This window comes from Schistocerca piceifrons, chromosome X (genome assembly GCF_021461385.2).
Source record: "Schistocerca piceifrons isolate TAMUIC-IGC-003096 chromosome X, iqSchPice1.1, whole genome shotgun sequence".
Lineage (NCBI taxonomy): Eukaryota > Metazoa > Arthropoda > Insecta > Orthoptera > Acrididae > Schistocerca > Schistocerca piceifrons.
This window is the reverse complement of record NC_060149.1, coordinates 841,853,052-841,872,578: the sequence shown is the minus strand read 5'-3', so window position 1 is coordinate 841,872,578 and position 19,527 is coordinate 841,853,052. Positions and strand designations below refer to the sequence as shown.

The window sequence follows — 19,527 nt, the reverse complement described above, 5'->3', positions numbered from 1 at the left end:
AAGCAGTCTTGCATATGCAGATGACTTAGTTGTGATGGCAGATTCGATTGAAAGTTTGCAAAGTAATATTTCAGAGCTAGATCAGAAATGTAAGGACTATGGTATGAAGATTAGCATCTCCAAAACGAAAGTAATGTCAGTGGGAAAGAAATATAAACGGATTGAGTGCCAAATAGGAGGAACAAAGTTAGAACAGGTGGATGGTTTCAAGTACTTAGGATGCATATTCTCACAGGATGGCAACATAGTGAAAGAACTTGAAGCGAGGTGTAGCAAAGCTAATGCAGTGAGCGCTCAGCTACGATCTACTCTCTTCTGCAAGAAGGAAGTCAGCACCAAGACTAAGTTATCTGTGCACCGTTCAATCTTTCGACCAACTTTGTTGTACGGGAGCGAAAGCTGGGTGGATTCAGGTTACCTTATCAACAAGGTTGAGGTTACGGATATGAAAGTAGCTAGGATGATTGCAGGTACTAGTAGATGGGAACAATGGCAGGAGGGTGTCCACAATGAGGAAATCAAAGAAAAACTGGGAATGAACTCTATAGATGTAGCAGTCAGGGCGAACAGGCTTAGATGGTGGGGTCATGTTACATGCATGGGAGAAGCAAGGTTACCCAAGAGACTCATGGACTCAGCAGTAGAGGGTAGGAGGAGTCGGGGCAGACTGAGGAGAAGATACCTAGATTCGGTTAAGAATGATTTTGAAGTAATAGGTTTAACATCAGAAGAGGCACCAATGTTAGCACTGAATAGAGGATCATGGAGGAACTGTATAAGGGAGGCCATGCTCCAGATTGAACACTGAAAGACATAATTAGTCTTAGATGATGATGATGATGATGATAAAGAGTTTGAAAACAAATTTTTGGAGATAAGTGAACTTCAACCGGCCTTAGATATATTTGTTTGCTTGTTTTCCCTTTGGGCAGAGGATGTCTCACAAGTGTTTCAACTAGAGCTGATTGATCTGCAGTGTGATATCTGCCTGAAGGACTGCTTTCTTATGTGTAAAATTTTGGATGACTTTTACAGTTGTTTTCCATGAGAGAAGGCTTTTGCACAAGCACGCAGCCGAAGTTCTCTCCATGTTTGATTCCACATATATTTGTGAGTGCTTTTTCTCCCTTTTAAAGCTTGCTAAAACTAAGACCCATTCACTACTTAGCGATAAAAATTTTACTAATTCTTGAGGTTAGCAGTCTCCCGGAATATTGTACCAAACCTAGACAAAATCATTTCCTTGAGAAAGAAAAACATGTAAAACATTGTCTTCTTTAACAATGTTGACTGTAAAGATTAAGGATCTTTATAACCTTAATTCTGTTTTTTTAATAAGTTTTCAAACTAGGTCAATTAAAATTATTGCATGTAAAACAGCAAACTAAGGATCCTATGTCTAAGCTCTGAAAAGGGATACAAAAAACTGTAGCACAAAGTACAACAAAAAGTATTTACTTGTAACTACTAACATTAAGAATCAGACTCTCTACCTGTTATGTAAAATTATTTCTAAAATAGAATATTTATGACACTAGTCCATTTAAGGAATTGATATATCTTTCAGAAGATGCCTACTGTACATACGACGAGTGTGCATGTGCAATACTAATAGAATCAACCTGTGGGTCAGAAAACTACTAAGTTGTTTTTTGATTCTTGTTTTGGATATTGTTTTCGAAAACTTTGTGTAGTAATTCTGCCCCACGAACACTGGTTGTTACCTAAACAGTAAACGGTTTGCTTGTTTTACTGCTCAGTGACCACTGTTACAGAGCTGCGCTTCCTCTTATTTTTTTTTATGTTAGCTCTGACTGTGGAACAGTCCAATGGAGAGCAGTGCTGTGTGGTCTCACTTGCTTCGCAGGTATCTCTCTCTTGCTCCTATGCTGGCACTAGTGACACACAGTTGCAAGGCACTAAACTACACTGCCTTGCGCCCACGGAGTGCGGCTGTGCCTGCCGGGCACAATTCTTGGATGAGTCTGGTCTAGATATTACCTTTAAGTCAAATGGAAGAAATATACAGGCCTCAAACTGGGTGAAAAATGCTGCTACAATCTTTTTAACATTGTTAGCTTGCTAGAAATATATCACAATAATTTTGGTGGCTCTGTGACAATTAGTGGTATCTTCCCTGCAATCAATCACACACCACACCACACCACACCAAACTTATCTGACAGAGTATATGTTAAACATGATTTTTACAATAAACAATTCCTACAGGTTTTACTATTTCAACAGCTATTAAGATCAAAACGTGATTCTGCGTTGAAGAAAATCTGATTCACCTATGAACACTCATAAATGTCAAGAAACAAATGAGATCATCCTCCAAATGCACTTCTCTTTACCTAGTGTCTTCAGTTCCTGCACGCAGTGAACATGATATGCTTAAAATATTGATACTTTCTGATCACGTATGTGCAAAATCCGATTTTGCAGATACACTCTCCTAGCTCTTTACAGCTGGCTTCTCCAACATAATTTGAATAGCGCGCCAAAACCAAGACAACCAATCAGAGACTGTGCTCGACATCTATTGAGCAGCCCACAGAGCATCCCAGGGTGCCCCAGAGCCAGACAGCACCCCAGGGTGCCCCAGGGAGCTAAAACACCAAGAAGAATCACTTCTCGGCTTTTGGCAAGACAATGTGTAGTATTTGTGGCCCTTAAAAGGGCCGATTTGAGAACTGCTTTCAATGATTATATAAAGTACAATCACCCACAATACGACAATCTTCCAAAGAAGCAGGGCCACTAGCCTTCACCCATAAGTGAATACTGGAATCGGAATTTATCTTACAACGTCTACGACAAGACAAAGAAACTCCCGTGCGGTAAAAGGTCGGAAACCTCACTAGCAATAATAATCTCAGAAACAGGTATAGTGCGGTAAGCCAGGATTTCCCTAGTTTCAAAGGATTCCAAACCTGCTCTTCCTGCATTGTTACAAGCAACGAAAGCTACAGTTATCCATCTGTTACCCAAACTGGAAGAAGAAGAAACTTTCATTAAAGAAAAATTTAACTTCGCACCACAAAATAAAGTAGGTCCATGAATAAGAACAAATTGAGTAGTTTTACCAACTCCTCTTACTTCGTTCCTTTTACCCTTCGCAGAAGATGTAGAAGCACCAAGAGTGCCGTCCACATTGACAAGTGATTTGTAAACCAGCATTCGCCGGCGAATCCGCTGCGTGCGCCAGGACTGAGGCTAGGATTTCCCTAGTTTCAAAGGATTCTTTTTACCCTTCACAGAAGATGTAGAAGCACCAATAGTGCCGTCCACGTTGGCGCAAGTGATTTGTAAACCAGCATTCGCCGGCGACGACGAAAACAATCATATAATCATTGAAGAAGTTGTCAAAAACGGCCCTTTTAAGGGCCACAAATACTACACATTGATCTTGCCAAAAGCCGAGAAGTGATTCTTCTTGGTGTTTTAGCTCTCTGGGGCACTCTGGGATGCTCTCTGGGACACTCTTGGATGCTCTCTGGGCTGCTCAATAGATGTCAACCTCACTCTCTGATTGGTTGTCTTCTTTTTGGCGCGCTATTCAAATTATGTTTCAACAACACACTACCTAGTATTACTAGAAGCGTGTTGCTGGAAAACTCACTTCCGGTCGATTGCGCAAGCTGATAAGAGTCCACATCCGCTGCGTGCGCCAGGACTGATGCGTAAACGTTGTTTTCGTCGTCGCCGGTGAATGCTGGTTTACAAATCACTTGTCAATGTGGACGGCACTCTTGGCGCTTCTACATCTTCTGTGAAGGGTAAAAAGAACGAAGTAAGAGGAGTTGGTAAAACTACTCAATTTGTTCTTATTCATGGACCTACTTTATTTTGTGGTGCGAAGTTAAATTTTTCTTTAATGAAAGTTTCTTCTTCTTCCAGTTTGGGTAATGGATGGATACCAGATGCTTTCGTTGCTTGTAACAATGCAGGGAGAGCTGGTTTGGAATCCTTTGAAACTCGTGAAATCTTAGCTGACTTCACATTCAGTAAAATGCTTGGCTTCTCAATCATCCTGACACCACTGCATCCAGATATAAACATGACACCAATAGTCTACAAGAGATGCCTATGCATGGCTGGCAAAATATTTTTCAAGAATTGAAACACTCTGCTCTTGAACAAAAAACATACTCTCTCTACTTAGAAGCACAATCACAATTCTAATGGAGCTCATATGACTGCTACATAGCAGTGAGTGAGTATTCTCTATGTTTGCATAATTACAGTGCTATCAAGTAATAATTCAGTTTAAGATAACTACTAACTTTATGAGTGCACCTCTGATTACCTTGTAACTTCTCCTCATCCACATGCTACATTGTTTGTGACTAACATTTTGATATCTACTGTTCCATAGTTTGTTGTTCTGACTGTTCACGCAGTTATCTGCATGAAGCTAAGTCGTGTAAGTATGTTAAAAGTGATCATCAGGTTTCATTTTAATTAAAAAGAAAGTCGTGTTCATGATACAATATTCTCAGTCTCTGAATAATACAGTGTTGTGACAGTGCCACGACATTTAAGAGTGCCGCCACGACAGTACGCGCAAACGGCGATAGAGGCGCTCCGCAACTCGGCTGAGTGCGGGAGCGCCACCTAGCTACGAACGGCGCTGACCGCATGTCACGGCACGGCAGTCGAATAAGAGATACTGAGTTGTTATCATGTAACGAGCTATTGTTTCTAAGTGAGTGTGTTTGAATATCCACGCAATTATTGGTGATTAAAGGTTATAACACTTTTTGGCAACGAGGTCGGATATTTTCACTGCATTGTGGATTTGTGTGTTCGTGACGGGGCAGACACGGAACAGCTTATGCAAGTGCTCATTGAACAACAAACACAGCTGATGGCTGCTATTCAGGCGTTGTCGACGTCGCTTACTCATCGTCTGTCTTCCTCTTCTCTGCCTCCACTCCCTCCTTACGACGAGGGCGCTGAAGATTGGGAGGGTTATGAGAAGCGTTTGCGGCAACACTTCTTGGCTTTCGGCGTTGTCGACGCTCCTAAGTGTAAGTCGTTATTTCTATCTTGGATTTCCCCACGGATCTATCAGCTGCTATCTCAGTTAGCCCCTCGGCAGGAACCTGCCTCTCTGTCCTTCCAAGAAATGTGTGACTTATTGTCTAACTATTACCAAAAAAACACCCACGTCGTTGCCGCCCGCATGGCATTCTACCGGTGTCGTAATATTACTGGGATTGGGCAGCGGAACTACACGGTCCGAGTAGGAAATGTCAGTTTGTCACGGACACTCATCATGAGTCTTATGCTGATTCAATGGTTAGGGATGCTATCCTTCGGCTTGCTCCTGATAAAGAAGTTCGGCAACATGCCCTACAACTGCCAAACCCGTCGTTGTCAGAAGCTCTAAGCATCGCACAATCCTTTGAAGTGTCTCACGCTGCTGGCGCGCAAATAGAAGCGTGGTGTGATGTAGGCGCTGTACAGTCAACTTTCGACACGGACAATTTGCCTGTTTCACAAGAGAACGAAGATGTGGCGGTGGTTCACTCGCGTAAACAACGTCGCGTTGGGCGACAACGCTCGCAGCGAAAACAGCAACCACAGAAGCAGGTTCGTTCCGCACTTCCTTCTTGTCCACGTTGTTTCGTACAGCATGACAGGGCCGCGTGTCCAAAACGTTGGGCCACGTGTAATTCATGTAGGAAAAAAGGCCACATTACTTCTGTGTGTCAGTCCCCTAAAGTTCCTGTTGATGAGGACGAGGCATCAGACATGGATGTTAACTGTGTGCTTTCTCAAACAAATAAGTTGTTTGTTATTGTTCGTGTTCTGGATAAAGACATTCGCATGCAAGTGGACACTGGCTCTACAGTAACTCTCATTAATTCTCGCACGTATTTGGAGTTGGGCTCCCCTCCCTTGTCTCCAGTTACGTGAAATCTGAGGACTTATAATAAACAGAAAATTCCTATCATTGGCCAGTTTGATGCTTCCACTGCCTACAAGTCTGTTGTTAGGCCCCTCATGTTTTATGTGGCGGATCATGCGGGCACTGAAAACCTGTTCGGTTATGATGCTTTCCAGTTGTTCGGGTTCTCCATTGATGATGATGTGCACCTCATATCTGAGGATACTCCGTATCAACAGCTGGATGGATTGTGCTCTGAATTTTCGTCCGTGTTCTCTGCTGGTCTGGGCCGTGCCAAGGATTTTGAAGCCCACATTACTCTTAAACCTACAGCTCGCCCTAAGTTTTTCCGGGCACACCCTATTCCGGTGGCGTTGCGTACACCTGTCAAGGCTGAGATAGACAGATTAACAGCTTCAGGGATTCTCCTTCCTGTTACCTCCAACGTATGGGCATCGCCAATCGTGGTGGTTTCTAAACCAAACGGGAGTTCGCAATTGTGTGGTGATTTTAAAGCCACTGTTAACGCTCAGAGCCTCATTGACACTTATCCTCTTCCCCGTACTGAGGAGTTATTTACCAAGCTCGCTGGGGCCAAACTTGACTTATCGGAGGCATACCATCAGTTGTCATTGGATGCTTCTTCCAAGGAATTTCTCGTCATCAACACTCCTTGTGAGTTGTATCAGTACCAGCGGTTACCATTTGGCGTCGCTAGCATGCCGGCCATTTTTCAGCGGTTTTTGGAACAGCTCACGGCTTCCGTTCCCGGCTGCATAAACTATCTGGATGACATTGTTGTCACGGGGGCCTCCACTGAGGAGCACCTTCGCAATTTGCGTTCACTGTTTCAGGTTTTGCATTCGGCTGGGTTGAGGTGCAATCTGGACAAGTCACAGTTCTTCCAACCCTCCATTGTGCATCTCGGTTTCCACTTGTCCCGTGAGGGTATATGTCAGCATGTTGCGGCCATCAATGCTCTACCCCGGCCGTCTACGGTCAAAGAACTTCAGGCGTTTCTAGGCAAGATTGCTTATTATCACAAATTCATTCCATCCGCGGCGGCGGTAGCTCATCCTCTGCATCAGCTGTTATGCAAAAACGTCCCTTTCTGTTGGTCCAACGAGTGTGAGCAGGCTTTTGTCCACCTGAAGGCTCATTTGCAGTCGGCACCTTGTCTTGCCACATTCTGTCCGGGTCAGCACTTGGTTCTGGTGACTGACGCGTCACAGTATGGCCTAGGGGCTGTTCTCGCCCATCGGTATGAGGATGGGTCGGAACGACCCATCGCCTATGCTTCCAAGACCCTCAACGATGCGCAACGGCGTTACTCTCAAATCGAAAAGGAGGCGCTCGCTATCATTTATGCTCTAAAAAAGTTCAGCGTTTTTTTTTGTATGATTCTAAGTTTCACCTCATCACCGACCAGATGCCGCTGGTCTCTCTGTTCAGCCCATCGGCGTCGCTTCCGGATAAGACAGCTCACCGCCTGCAACGTTGGGCCTTATACTTGTCTCATTTTCACTATGAGATTCACTATCGCCCCACGGCCCAGCACGCCAACGCTGACGCATTGTCGCGATTGCCGATGGGCCCCAACCCGGTTTTTGATCATGATGAACTACTCTGTTTCCACATTGATGAGGAAGAACGTCGTGCGGTCGAGGGTTTTCCACTTACAGATTCGCAGGTCGCGTCGGCTACTGCGCGGGACCTGGTCCTGCGTCAGGTGATCAGTTTGGTTCAACGGGGTTGGCCAGACAGGACCAAGGGCCGGACATCGGATCCCCTTCGCAACTACCATGCCTTGCGCCTTCGTCTGTCTGTTCGTGATGGTGGTATTCTTCTGGCCACGGATGGCGCATCTCCACGGGTCGTGGTGCCAGCCTCTCTTCGCAAAGATGTTAAACTGTTGCATGAAGGCCATTGGGGTATTTCTTGGACTAAGTCCCTGGCCCGCAGGCACGTTTATTGGCCCAGTATTGATTCGGACATCGTCCACATGGTTGCTGCATGTGGTCAGACTGCTCAACAACTGGCTGCACCTCGTACAATGCCCTCTCTGTGGCCTGATCCGGCGCAGCCATGGGAACGGCTGCACGCTGACTTTGCCGACCCCTTCCTCGGTACTTATTGGCTACTGTTGATTGGCGCCTTCTCTAAGTTTCCATTTGTTGTTCGATGTCCGTCGCCCACCACTGCAGCAACGACGCTGGCTTTGTCCAAAATCTTTGTGCTAGAAGGTCTTCCATCCACGATCGTCACGGACAATGGCCCTCAGTTCTCTTCGCAGGCCTTCCGTGATTTTTGTACTGGACAAGGGATTCATCATGTTACAGCACCGCCCTTCCATCCGCAATCGAATGGGGAGGTCGAGCACCTTGTCCGCACTTTCAAAAGCCAGATGAAAAAATTCCTTAGTGATTTTTCCACAGATGACGCTCTGCTGCAATTTCTGAGTTCTTATCGCTTTATGCCTCTGGGTGATCGCAGCCCTGCTGAACTCTTGCATGGCCGCCAACCGCGCACTCTACTCCACCTGCTTCACCCTGTCAGGCCTTGTGCCGTGTCCCCTAGTGCGGGAAAATACTCAGTGGGCGCCGACGTGTGGGCACGAGGGTATGGATCTCGCCCTAAATGGATTCCAGGGGTGGTCAAGGCTCTTCGCGGCTGCCGACTTTGTGAAATACGTACAGACGACGGCATGGTTGTTCGCCATTACGACCAGATGCGCCCACGAGTGGTGGCCACGCTGGTGCCACCGCCCCTTCCTTCGCCTCCGCCAGCCCGAGAAGCCAGTCCTGTCACTGCTGCCGATCTACCGTACGTGTTGATGCAGCCGACGTCGCTACCGCTTCCGAGTACGCCGGAACCGGCCCCAGTCGCGACGCCGCCTTCTCCGGGACCCATCTCGCTGGAGCACACCCTCAGGTCCACGACACCTATGGATGCTGCTCCGGAGTTTTCACCCATCATCTCGTCCAGGAGGCACGTTCCACGAACGAGCTTCCATCCTGGACATTTTCAACCATACTCTTGTGTCTCTCCGCGGGGTCTTCTCGGGGCCTCACAAGAGGCCATGGATGTCTCCGCACTGTCCATGTCTCCAAGGAAGTGAGTGGGTTTTATTTTTTTTTTTTTCCCATGGGGGAAATGTGTTGTGACAGTGCCACGACATTTAGCAGTGCCGCCATGACAGTACGCGCAAACGGCAATAGAGGCGCTCCGCAACTCGGCTGAGCGCGGGAGCGCCACCTAGCTACGAACGGCGCCGGCCGCATGTCATAGCACAGCAGTCGAATAAGAGATACTGAGTTGTTATCATGTAACGAGCTAGTGTTTCTAAGTGAGTGTGTTTGAATATCCACGCAATTATTGGTGATTAAAGGTTATAACATACAGAATGCACAATTTTAATGTCTTTCGGACTGTAAAAACAAAAGCTGGTGACAAAACAGTTTGCAAGTGCACTTTACCCAGCACTGCCCTAGTGTGTAAATTAATATTTATTCACATAAACATTCAAAACAAGGAGGAGTTACTGTATGTGGTTTCTGTTCTCCACATACTTATTCTTATGAAAAATACTTAAAGCTCCTTACTTATTAGAGGCATTTCATTTGGTGAAATTTTATGTTAAACTATTAAGCATATGCAGAATATTTCTCCAAAAGTTAATCTGTTCAATAACTACATGTGAATTTCTTATACACATAATGCTCTAGTGACACCACATGACTGATTAAACAGCAAGTGAATATCTTTTAAGACTAATCACTGGCGTACTTTTCACCACAGGGACTACAGTGACTTTACTTAACAGTTGACAAAATGTGCATTTTTAACAACACTGTTTCTTCCTGCATTTTATATTCTGTTATTTATGGTGCATATTGTATTAAAAGTCTTCGAGGAAACTGAAAATTATACTCACATATACAGCATACACATAACACGTAAACACCCTGGTCTCCCAAATGCTGACAATGGGACTTTGTTCGAGTTTGCTGCCACACCTCCATGAACTAGGTCTGGACCATCAGGGACAACATTGCCAACAGTAGAACTAGAAGATTTCCGGAAAGGTCCACCTTCTATTTTAAACTTCTCCACGAGAGCAGCTATTTGGTGATTTGATTCAATAAAACGCTCACGAGATCGACGGTCCACAGTTGACAAGCACACTGGAATAGATTGGTAAAAGTGAACTATGCTTTTTAAAATTGAAAAGTAAAGGTATATTATATTTTTCACATTTACTCCAACTGATAACAAAAAATAAATTACCAATAACTTTTCTTCCCATTAAAACAAGTACTACTCAGTAATTGGCACACTGAAAGAAACTCTATAAAACAAGAGTAGGCAACCAGTCGCCTATAGAGGACTAGTGTGCGGTGGACAGAAAAACATGATAGAAACCAGTTAAAACTATCTTTTGTGCTCTTACCCTTTTTCTAGTGAGAGTACACACATTCACACACACAAACATATAGATACCCAAATATACACACTGTGTTAGAAAAAGAGCAAGAGCTCGAAAAATAGTGCTCACGACTTTCTATTACATGTTTCTGTGTGCCCTGCATCAGTCCTCTATATGTAAGTGATTGCCTTTCCCTTGTTTTATGTCTTTTTTTCCATCCTGGCATTTCCATTATAGTTATATAATTACAAAATCTCAAATACTAAAAAATCTACAATTTAGAAAATGTTAAAAAATTTTACTTAAAATTTACAATTAAATGAATTTGGAGAAAACTACAGATACACAAATGTCAGTGAAAAATAACTCTATCCACAATAACTTGGAAACAGTAAGCACTAAACAAATGAAATTTTGTAGGAAGAACCACGAGCTAACATGACTGTTTTTGCTTCCTGTTGTTTCAGGTATGCTACCAAAAATGAGCACCATGGCACCCTACTACACCAATGTATCGTAATAAAGTACCTCTGCAAATCAGAGGCTGACTCAGCAACCTTGATTCACAGTAAGCTGTTGTCAATCTATCCAACTAGTTAACGCTAAATAGATCTCTCTCTCTCCCCTCTGGGTTATGTTATTAATTTAATCCTTATTTAGAGACAGAGAGAGAAAGAGAATCACCAATCAACTGCATGTGGGTAGTTGCCATTCCTCTCTTTTTAAATAGCAGTAGCAAAGTACGTAGATCTCGCATACAAGACTACCTATTATGATTAAAAAATAAAAATGTACATTTAACTTTAATAGAAACGTTTATAAGGATGCCTGAATGCTTATAAGAATGCTTGAATATTAGGAAATGAATGCACACTTTTAGACAATAAGAAACAAACATTTCTTGGAAAGAAAAACAAAAATTGTTTACAACAAAAAATTGAAGATCTGTTAAAATAATATTTTTCAAAAGTACTTACAGTAATACATGAGAGGATTCTCAAGTTCAGGGCATGGAAATCCAATGCTGCGAAAGTAATCTAACATAAGTCGAGTGCCACCAGTATAAACTACATCTCCTAGGCATAGATACATTACACGATCCAAAAATGGAAAAACATCTGAACGAGGTTTCTCCATTGTAAGAACAACAATTCTTCCATATTTTCGTGCATGGTTTGAAAGAATGGATATTATAAGATAAGTGTTCAAAGGATCCAAGTCCCATGTCGGTTCATCTAGCAGCAGCAGAACTAAAACAGAAGCACACAAAAATGAGATTACAGTTTAGCACTGCATGAAGTTGACTTCTTGAACCCTTTCAAAATCTAGGTAGAATACAGCATGCAAAAGTGAAACCATTTTAACCACATCTTAATAACAGAGTCATAATAAATCAATAGCTTCACAGTAATGTGTACCATGGATCAGTATTTTTTTTAAGAAACAAAAAGACAAAATTTTAATATAACAAGTCTCGCAATTTTACCAAGATCTAATGAATGACAACTCGCATATCATTTAAAGTTGTAAGGACATTTTGAAAATCTGTTAAAATTTTTACTCTCTTCTTCTTCCTTTTTAATAAATTTGTAACTGCTAGAAAAGAATAATTAACTTTTCAAATTATGGTATTTTTCTTAGCAGTTGGCCTACGAGTTCATTTGGTGCTTCAGAAACTAGGATATCATCACTTAGCAACTAGTTCACCAGTGTCCTTCAGCAGGCAGTAGCAAATATCTGAAAAGCATAAAAATGTTTTTATGTGACCTAAGCAGAGCTTCATTCATTTCTAAGATTAGTGCTCCTTAAAATTTTGTATTTTTGTATGAATAACTGAAAAAGCACAGCTGCTGGACTCTCATTCTGTAGTTGAACTTCTTAAACAGCACCATGTAGTGAAATTGGAGGTAGCACTATTTCACAAAGTATTATTCTCCCTTTTGACTGAATGTACACTGGTGGAAAGAATTTTACCAAACCATCTTGGTTTCTTCTGATGCCCTAAGGCCTGCGATTCTGGTAGTAGCCCTTCAAGCATCCAGCAGTAATTACTTACATCTTCACAGTTATCTTATCTTTGGACAACACACACACACACACACACAGCTAAATCACATTGGTCCTCACCCATCTGTCATCTGTATGTTATGATCAATCATCTGTTAAGCTGCCACTGCGAAAAAGAGTCACACATGAATTTTTCTTCTTCAATGGTATCCACCACACTGCTTGTTTCACAACAATTATTTCATCGATTGGGACTCTACTTCCAAGCAACAGTCAATTGTTCATCGTCATATGAGGGTTATTCAGAAAGTAACGTCCAAATCACTGCAGCTAATCGACTGTCACAGGAAAATTGAAATGCCAATGCACACCGACTTCTGGCATGCCTTGCTTGTCAAATGATGCCATTTGCATTGGTATTTTCACAGCTTTTACAGTATCAATTCAAAATGTTGAAAACAACTGATCAGCCTGCTGACTGTAAAGTACGGTAAATGATTCAGATTTTTACAGCAAGGAACGCTGCAGCAACGGAAATTCATCGACAGATAAATGAGGTGCATGGCCCCAATGTGATGAGTGACAGAAGGGAAAATGCCCATGATGAATCGGAATTAGGCTGACCATCAGTGATCACAGAAGATTTGGCCAGAGCCACGGACAAAAAGATTTCATAAAGACTGGCAATTCACAATTCTGGTACCTAATGGTGTTTCTCAGCGGCAAGTGTTTCACAAAGGATGACAAGATAAAAGAAGTAGTTAAAGACTAGTTATCCTAACAGCAGAGAGAGAGAGAGAGAGAGAGAGAGAGAGAGAGAGAGAGAGAGAGAGAGAGAGAGAGGGGGGGGGGGGACATTTAAGGGATTAGACAAAAAACAGTTTCTTGAAAAATCTGTGATGTTCATGTTTTATAAAAAATTAGACCTTACTTTCTGAATAACCTTCATACATTTGGTGCAACAATGAACCATATACATGTACCCGCTATTCAGGCTGAGTATCACATGCCTAGGTAAGAGTAATGATAATGTGATTCAATAGGTGTCCCAAACATTGCAGATTAGCATTTCTGTTTCCATAACACCAATTCACATTCTTTGCACATTATTCACTTCAAAATTGACAATTTTTTGAATGTCTGTACCTCTCTTAAGACGCATTCAAAAGAAACCAGGTTATATAGTCTTAAACAATCATTATATTATAAGGAGTGCATGCCAATGGTTTCTGAAACAAATACAAAATTTATAACCTTAGGGAAAGGTTTCACATTATTTAACACCAAGTGTAGCGTAAGACACTGGTGCTCACATTTCAAACAAGAAAAGGCCTGCTTGCTTTGGTACAGTTAATTCAGGTGGAGAGTATATTGTACCCTGAAAATTAATTAATTTCATTATTCTACAATATGGGGTTTAATTTCTGTCATATCTAAGAAGAGGCAATTTTAATTCAAACACAAGGTGTGAGCTTTATCACTATTCACTTGACCCAAGGACCTTCAGCAACTTTCATACCATTAGGTGGTATTAAATTCATGGATTTAAGACTATATCATTATCTGCCATTGAATAAGCATCTCACGTACTTCAGCTTCAAGCCCAAAAATCTTATTTCAATTATATTTCCATTCTATTTAAATTAATTTTCTAGCTACATTTTCAAACACTCTTGTCTCTTCCTATTTCACCACAGTAATATTTATACATACTCTAGATGCTACTTCTCTCCATTAAGGGAAACAGCCCCTCTATGTAAAGCTGATATCAGTGTGAACAATCTAATTCATGTCCAAGCTTTTGAATCTTGCTTATCTTCCTCTACACTTGTAGAGGAAAATGAATTAAAGAAATATAAATGTGAATAAATGATATTATGTTAGTTTCATCAACAGTGTGATCGATCACCATATTACTTTTCTGTAGCTGAATTTGTCTTCACTCTTAATCACTGGCCTCCAATTATTGGCTACTTTCTCCACTACAGCAAAAAGTAATGCCTCTGAATTTTGTGTGTGAAAACTTTTAAATCTTTTTGTATAAAACTGATGTTATTAACATTCTACATCTTTATTCTTCATGCCTACATATTTGCAACCCTCTGCCACAAGAGGGCTCAGAATTTTTGCATGTAACATGGTGGTGTCTAACATAGCTATGTCAGTGCATGAGGAACGGAGTGCTACTTTCAAGTTTCAATTCGAAGAGTTCATCCACATATGGAGCTCACTCTCCTTCCACATGACAATGCCAGACAACATGAGTGCTGTGACATTTTCAACAATTCAACTCCTTGGATTCATTGTCATCGAGCATCCTCATACAGTCCCAACTTGACCCCACATCCAATTTTCATCTGTTTCCAAAACAGAAAGAACACCTTCAAGGAATTCACTTTGATAGTGAAGATGTGTGTGAGGTTATGGTTCCATCAACAAAGTCAAACTTTCTACAAGGGTGGTATCAACAAACTGCTCTCTCATTGGGAGAAATGTATTCGCCACCAGGTTGACTCTACTGAGAAATAATTATGTAGACATGAAGAATAAAAACATAAAATGTTAATACAATTTGTTTTATTTTAAAAACTTTTAAGAGATTTCACATAAAAAATCCATTGGCATTGCCATTCAGCACACCCTCTTACATCTCATGTTTTTCATCTTGCATATGCTACAGCTAATTCCTCCCTCCCCCCAATTTAAGAGGAAATGTTTGTAGAGAATGACCTTTCCTCTTTAATACTAAGTTGTAAGGATATAAAGACAGGGATGTGGTCTTTTGACCCTACTATGCAATCTATACATGAAAGAAGCAATGACAGGTATAAAAGAAAAAAATGGAATTAAAATTCAAGGCGAAAGGATATCTGCAGTAGCCACCAGAAAGATCGTGGGAGGCACACATCGGCAAGGCGCGTCACGGACGGTAGTTGCCGCAAGTAGAGTCCCGTCCACCAGAGGGCACGCGAGAATTCGGACGCGACCTCTGCCGGCATAACAACAACAACAACAACAACAACAACAACAACAACTCCGGCAGCACGGGCCGTGCCCAGTTAGTTAACATCGGGCATGCCTAGGACACAGTCCCGGCCTACGCTAAGTGAAGTGCGACGTAAACGTGAACAGTGTTACTACACAATTGGCGACGAGTAGGGTCGTTCTTTCGCGTGTTGCGTCGTTGTTCCAGTTTCGCAGCTTCTCCACGGCATGGAGGATTTAGTGCGGGTTTTGGTTGAGCAGCAGACGGAGCTCATGGCCACCATGAAACAAGTGCTTCCGGCGTTGTTCTCCACGCCGTCTGCTCCAGCGCCGTTCCCTCCTCCCTTTCCCCCGTATGACAAGACGGCGGAGGATTGGGACGCATATGAACATCGCCTTCGGCAGCATTTCCAGGCGTTTCATGTTGCCGATGCGGAGGTATGTCGTGCTCTCTTCTTGTCTTGGATATCTCCCTCGCTGTATCAAGTTTTGCGGCAGCTAGCGCCGTTGCAGGAACCCTCGTCCTTGTCTTTTGACGCATTGTGTTCATTGCTGTCTTCATATTATCGCCGCTGCACGCATGTTGTGGCGCCTAGGGTCGAGATCTATCAATGCAAGAAACAGCCCCATCAGTCTTACCGGGCGTGGGCCGCTACCCTGCACGGTCTTAGTAGCAAGTGTCATTTTGTCACGGAGCAGTCGCGAGAGTCGTATGCCCACGTTATGGTACGCGACGTCATTGTTCGTTCGGCCCCTGATAGGGAGGTCCGGCAATGGACCCTGCAGTTAGAAGACCCTTCCCTTGAGGAAGTCCTGTCTATTGCTCAATCGTATGAAGTCTCTCATGCCACAGGTAAACAGCTAGAAGCCTGGTGCGACGTCACGGCGGTTCATGGTGGCGCGGCCGCGTCCACTGTGTCCGGGGTGGCCGACGTGCGAGTGGTACAATCCGGCCGTTACGGCTGCTCCCGCACGGCGCGTAAACAGAATTCCGGCCGCCAGCCCCTGTTGCCGTCCTGTGCGTCATGCTATATACATCATGATCGGTCAGAGTGCCCCCAGCGTTGGGCCATTTGTCACAAATGTAATAAAAAAGGTCACATTGCTAAAGTTTGCCGCTCAGCCTCAAAAGAATTGAAGGAGGCAGGTACAGAGGACATGGACGTTGACATTCAGGAAGTTTCATCGGGCCAGGCTCCCGACGCATCGGCACGCAAACTCTTTATCGAGATGTCGGTTCGGTCGCGCCGGTTACAACTGCAAGTAGATACGGGCGTGGCAGTTTCGTTGTTGAATGCACAAATTTATTCCGACCTTGGATCGCCCCCGTTGGTGCCAGTTTACCGGCGTCTACGCGGTTATGGTGAACAGTTCATTCCCCTACTGGGTCAATTCACTACTGACGTGACTTACAAATCAGTCACTCGGCCTATTACTTTTATTGTTGTCAGTGATGCAAGCTCCGCTAACCTTTCTGGCCTGGATGCCTTTCAAGCTTTCAGTTTTTCTATCGCTGACACCATACAGTTGGTCCCCGAAGACGTTCCCTATCAATCATTGGAATCTTTGATCTCAGACTTTCCAGATAATTTTGAGGAGGGCCTGGGGCGTGTTTCAGATTTTGAAGCTCACTTAACGTTGAAGGCGTCGGCTTGCCCGCGTTGTCTACGCTCGAGGCAGATTCCCTTGGCTCTCCGCCCTCAGGTAAAGGAAGAGCTAGACCGGCTGACAGCCCTAGGAGTCGTTCTTCCCATTTCTTCTAGTGAGTGGGCTTTGCCCCTCGTTATTGTAAGGAAGCCCTCGGGAAAATTACGTCTCTGTGGCGATTTCAAGACCACCATTAATTCCCAATTGGTGGTGGACACCTATCCTTTGCCTCGTCCTGATGAATTGTTCTCCGCCGTGGCGGGACGCCAATATTTTTCGAAAATCGATCTTTCGGAGGCTTATCATCAGATACCACTTGATGAGGGCTCCAAACGGCTGGTGGTCGTCAACACCCCGTTTGGCCTTTACCAATACCAGCGGTTGGCCTTCGGAATATCCAGTGCCCCGGCGATATTCCAGCGTTATCTTGAGCACGTCACGTCGACAATCCCTCATTGTATTAATTACCTGGATGACATAATTGTCACAGGCCGCAGCACGAAGGAACACTTGCACAACCTTTGCACCCTCTTTCTCAAATTCAGGCCTGTGGGCTTGCGTTGCAACCTGCATAAGTCAAACTTCTTCCAACCGTCCATTGAGTATGTGGGCTACACCATCTCTCGGCACGGGATCCAGCCACTAGGAAGTTTGGTCCAAGGTATCGTCGACCTTCCTCAGCCCGCTTCGCTGAAAGAGTTACAAGCTTTTTTAGATAGCCTATTACCACCAGTTCATTCCCAGGGCTCCCACCATAGCCCGCCCCCTGTACTGCCTTCTGCGCAAGGGTGTTCCTTTTGATTGGTCGCCTGCATGCGAGTGAGCGTTCACCTCGTTGAAGAGCCGCCTCACATCAGCGCCTTGTTTGGCTACTTTTGATCCCCATAAGCCGTTGGTCCTGGCTCCAGATGCTTCGCAGTACGGGGTGGGGGCAGTCCTGGCCCATTGCAACGCAGATGGTTCCGAGCAACCACTGGCGATTGCGTCTACAACTCTTAGTCCCGCGCAGGCCCATTACTCCCAGGTGGAAAAAGAGGCTTTGGCCATTGTCTACGCTGTTACCAAGTTACACCCTTTCTTGTATGGCACGAAGTTTCAGTTAATCACTGACCATAAGCCGTTAATATCGTTATTTGGCCCCGCCTCTCAGATTCTGGATAGGTCAGCCCACAGACTACAGCGCTGGGCCTTGTTCCTCTCTAAGTACCATTATGACATTCATTTTCACCCTACCGGACAGCATGCCAACGCCGACACTCTTTCCCGTCTTCCGGTGGGCCCAGATCCTACATTCGATCGAGAGGAGATTGTGTGTTTTCATTTGGATGTGGCGTCCCACCAAGCGGTTGATGGCTTCCCAATCACTAGTTCTCGAGTCGCCAGGGAAACGGCAGCTGACCCGGTTCTCTGGCAAGTAGTTCGCCTCATTCAGCAGGGGTGGTCATCCCGCCCTCCGGGTCGGGCCTCGGACCCTCTTCGTAATTATTTTATTCTACGAGACCGCCTCTCGGTCTTGGAAGGAGTTCTCCTTCTGGCTACCGATGATACAGCTCCTCGCGTGGTTGTTCCTGCAAGTTTACGAAGGGAGGTCCTCACGTTATTACATGCGGGGCACTGGGGTGTTTCCCGTACTAAAACCTTGGCTCGCAGACATGTGTACTGGCCCGGTATTGACAGAGAAAATGAGCACTTGGTGGCCGCCTGTTCCCAGTGTGTGAGCCAACAGGCATCTCCCAGGGCAGCGTTCTCTTCATGGCCACCGGCAACCCAAGCATGGGAACGTGTTCACATCGATTTTGTGGGCCCGTTTCTCAATGGCTTTTGGCTCATTGTCATTGATGCTTATTCCCGATTCCCGTATGTGGTTCGCTGCTCCTCAACCACTTCAGAAGTTGCAATCCAGGCACTAGCAAAAATCTTTTCTGTGGAAGGTCTGTCAATCACCCTGATCTCGGACAATGGACCACAGTTTACTTCGCAGGCCTTGCAGGATTTTTGTAGGCGCTTCGGTATTCGGCACGTTTGCTCTCCCCCTTCCATCTACAATCGAATGGGGAAGCCGAGCGCATGGTGCGCACATGTAAGATGCAGATGAAAAAGTATGTGCACGAATTTCCTGCGGAGGAAGCACTGACGTTTTTCCTGACGGCATACCGGACCACACCAATGGGAGAACGCAGCCCCGCAGAGCTCCTCCATGGGCGTCAACCTAGGACTCTGCTGCACCTCCTCCGGCCTGGTCCTCGCCAGTCTTCGCAAAACGGAGTACCTGGCTTTCCACTGGGTATGTCGGTCTGGGCCCGTGGGTTTGGTCGCAATCCACGTTGGATACCGGCAGTGGTCCTGCGCCAAAATGGCCGCCAGCTCTATACCGGGTGGTACGTCGTCACCAAAATCAGCTACATCCACGTTCGGGCACCCACCCTCCGACCTCTCGGACACCGGCTTCCCCATTACCGGCACCTGTGTTGGTTTCGCAGGGGACGTTACCGCCTCTCCCCGCTGTGACTCTGCCGCACTGCGATGGTTCTCAGCCTTGGCAGCCTCCAGTAGCTCCAGCACC

General features: G+C 44.6%; 1 protein-coding gene across 1 annotated transcript in view; it reads right to left on the bottom strand.

Annotated features, from left to right (window-relative positions):
* The window catches only part of LOC124721978 (ATP-binding cassette sub-family G member 5), a 138,310-nt gene that overhangs the window by 82,176 nt on the left and 36,607 nt on the right, over nucleotides 1–19,527 (bottom strand). Inside the window, exons 5-6 of the mRNA XM_047247146.1 lie at nucleotides 11,303–11,575; nucleotides 9,834–10,083 (exon numbers count right to left, since the gene is read on the bottom strand). Coding sequence (XP_047103102.1) covers nucleotides 9,834–10,083; nucleotides 11,303–11,575 — 523 coding nt within the window. The remainder of the gene's footprint in view (nucleotides 1–9,833; nucleotides 10,084–11,302; nucleotides 11,576–19,527) is intronic.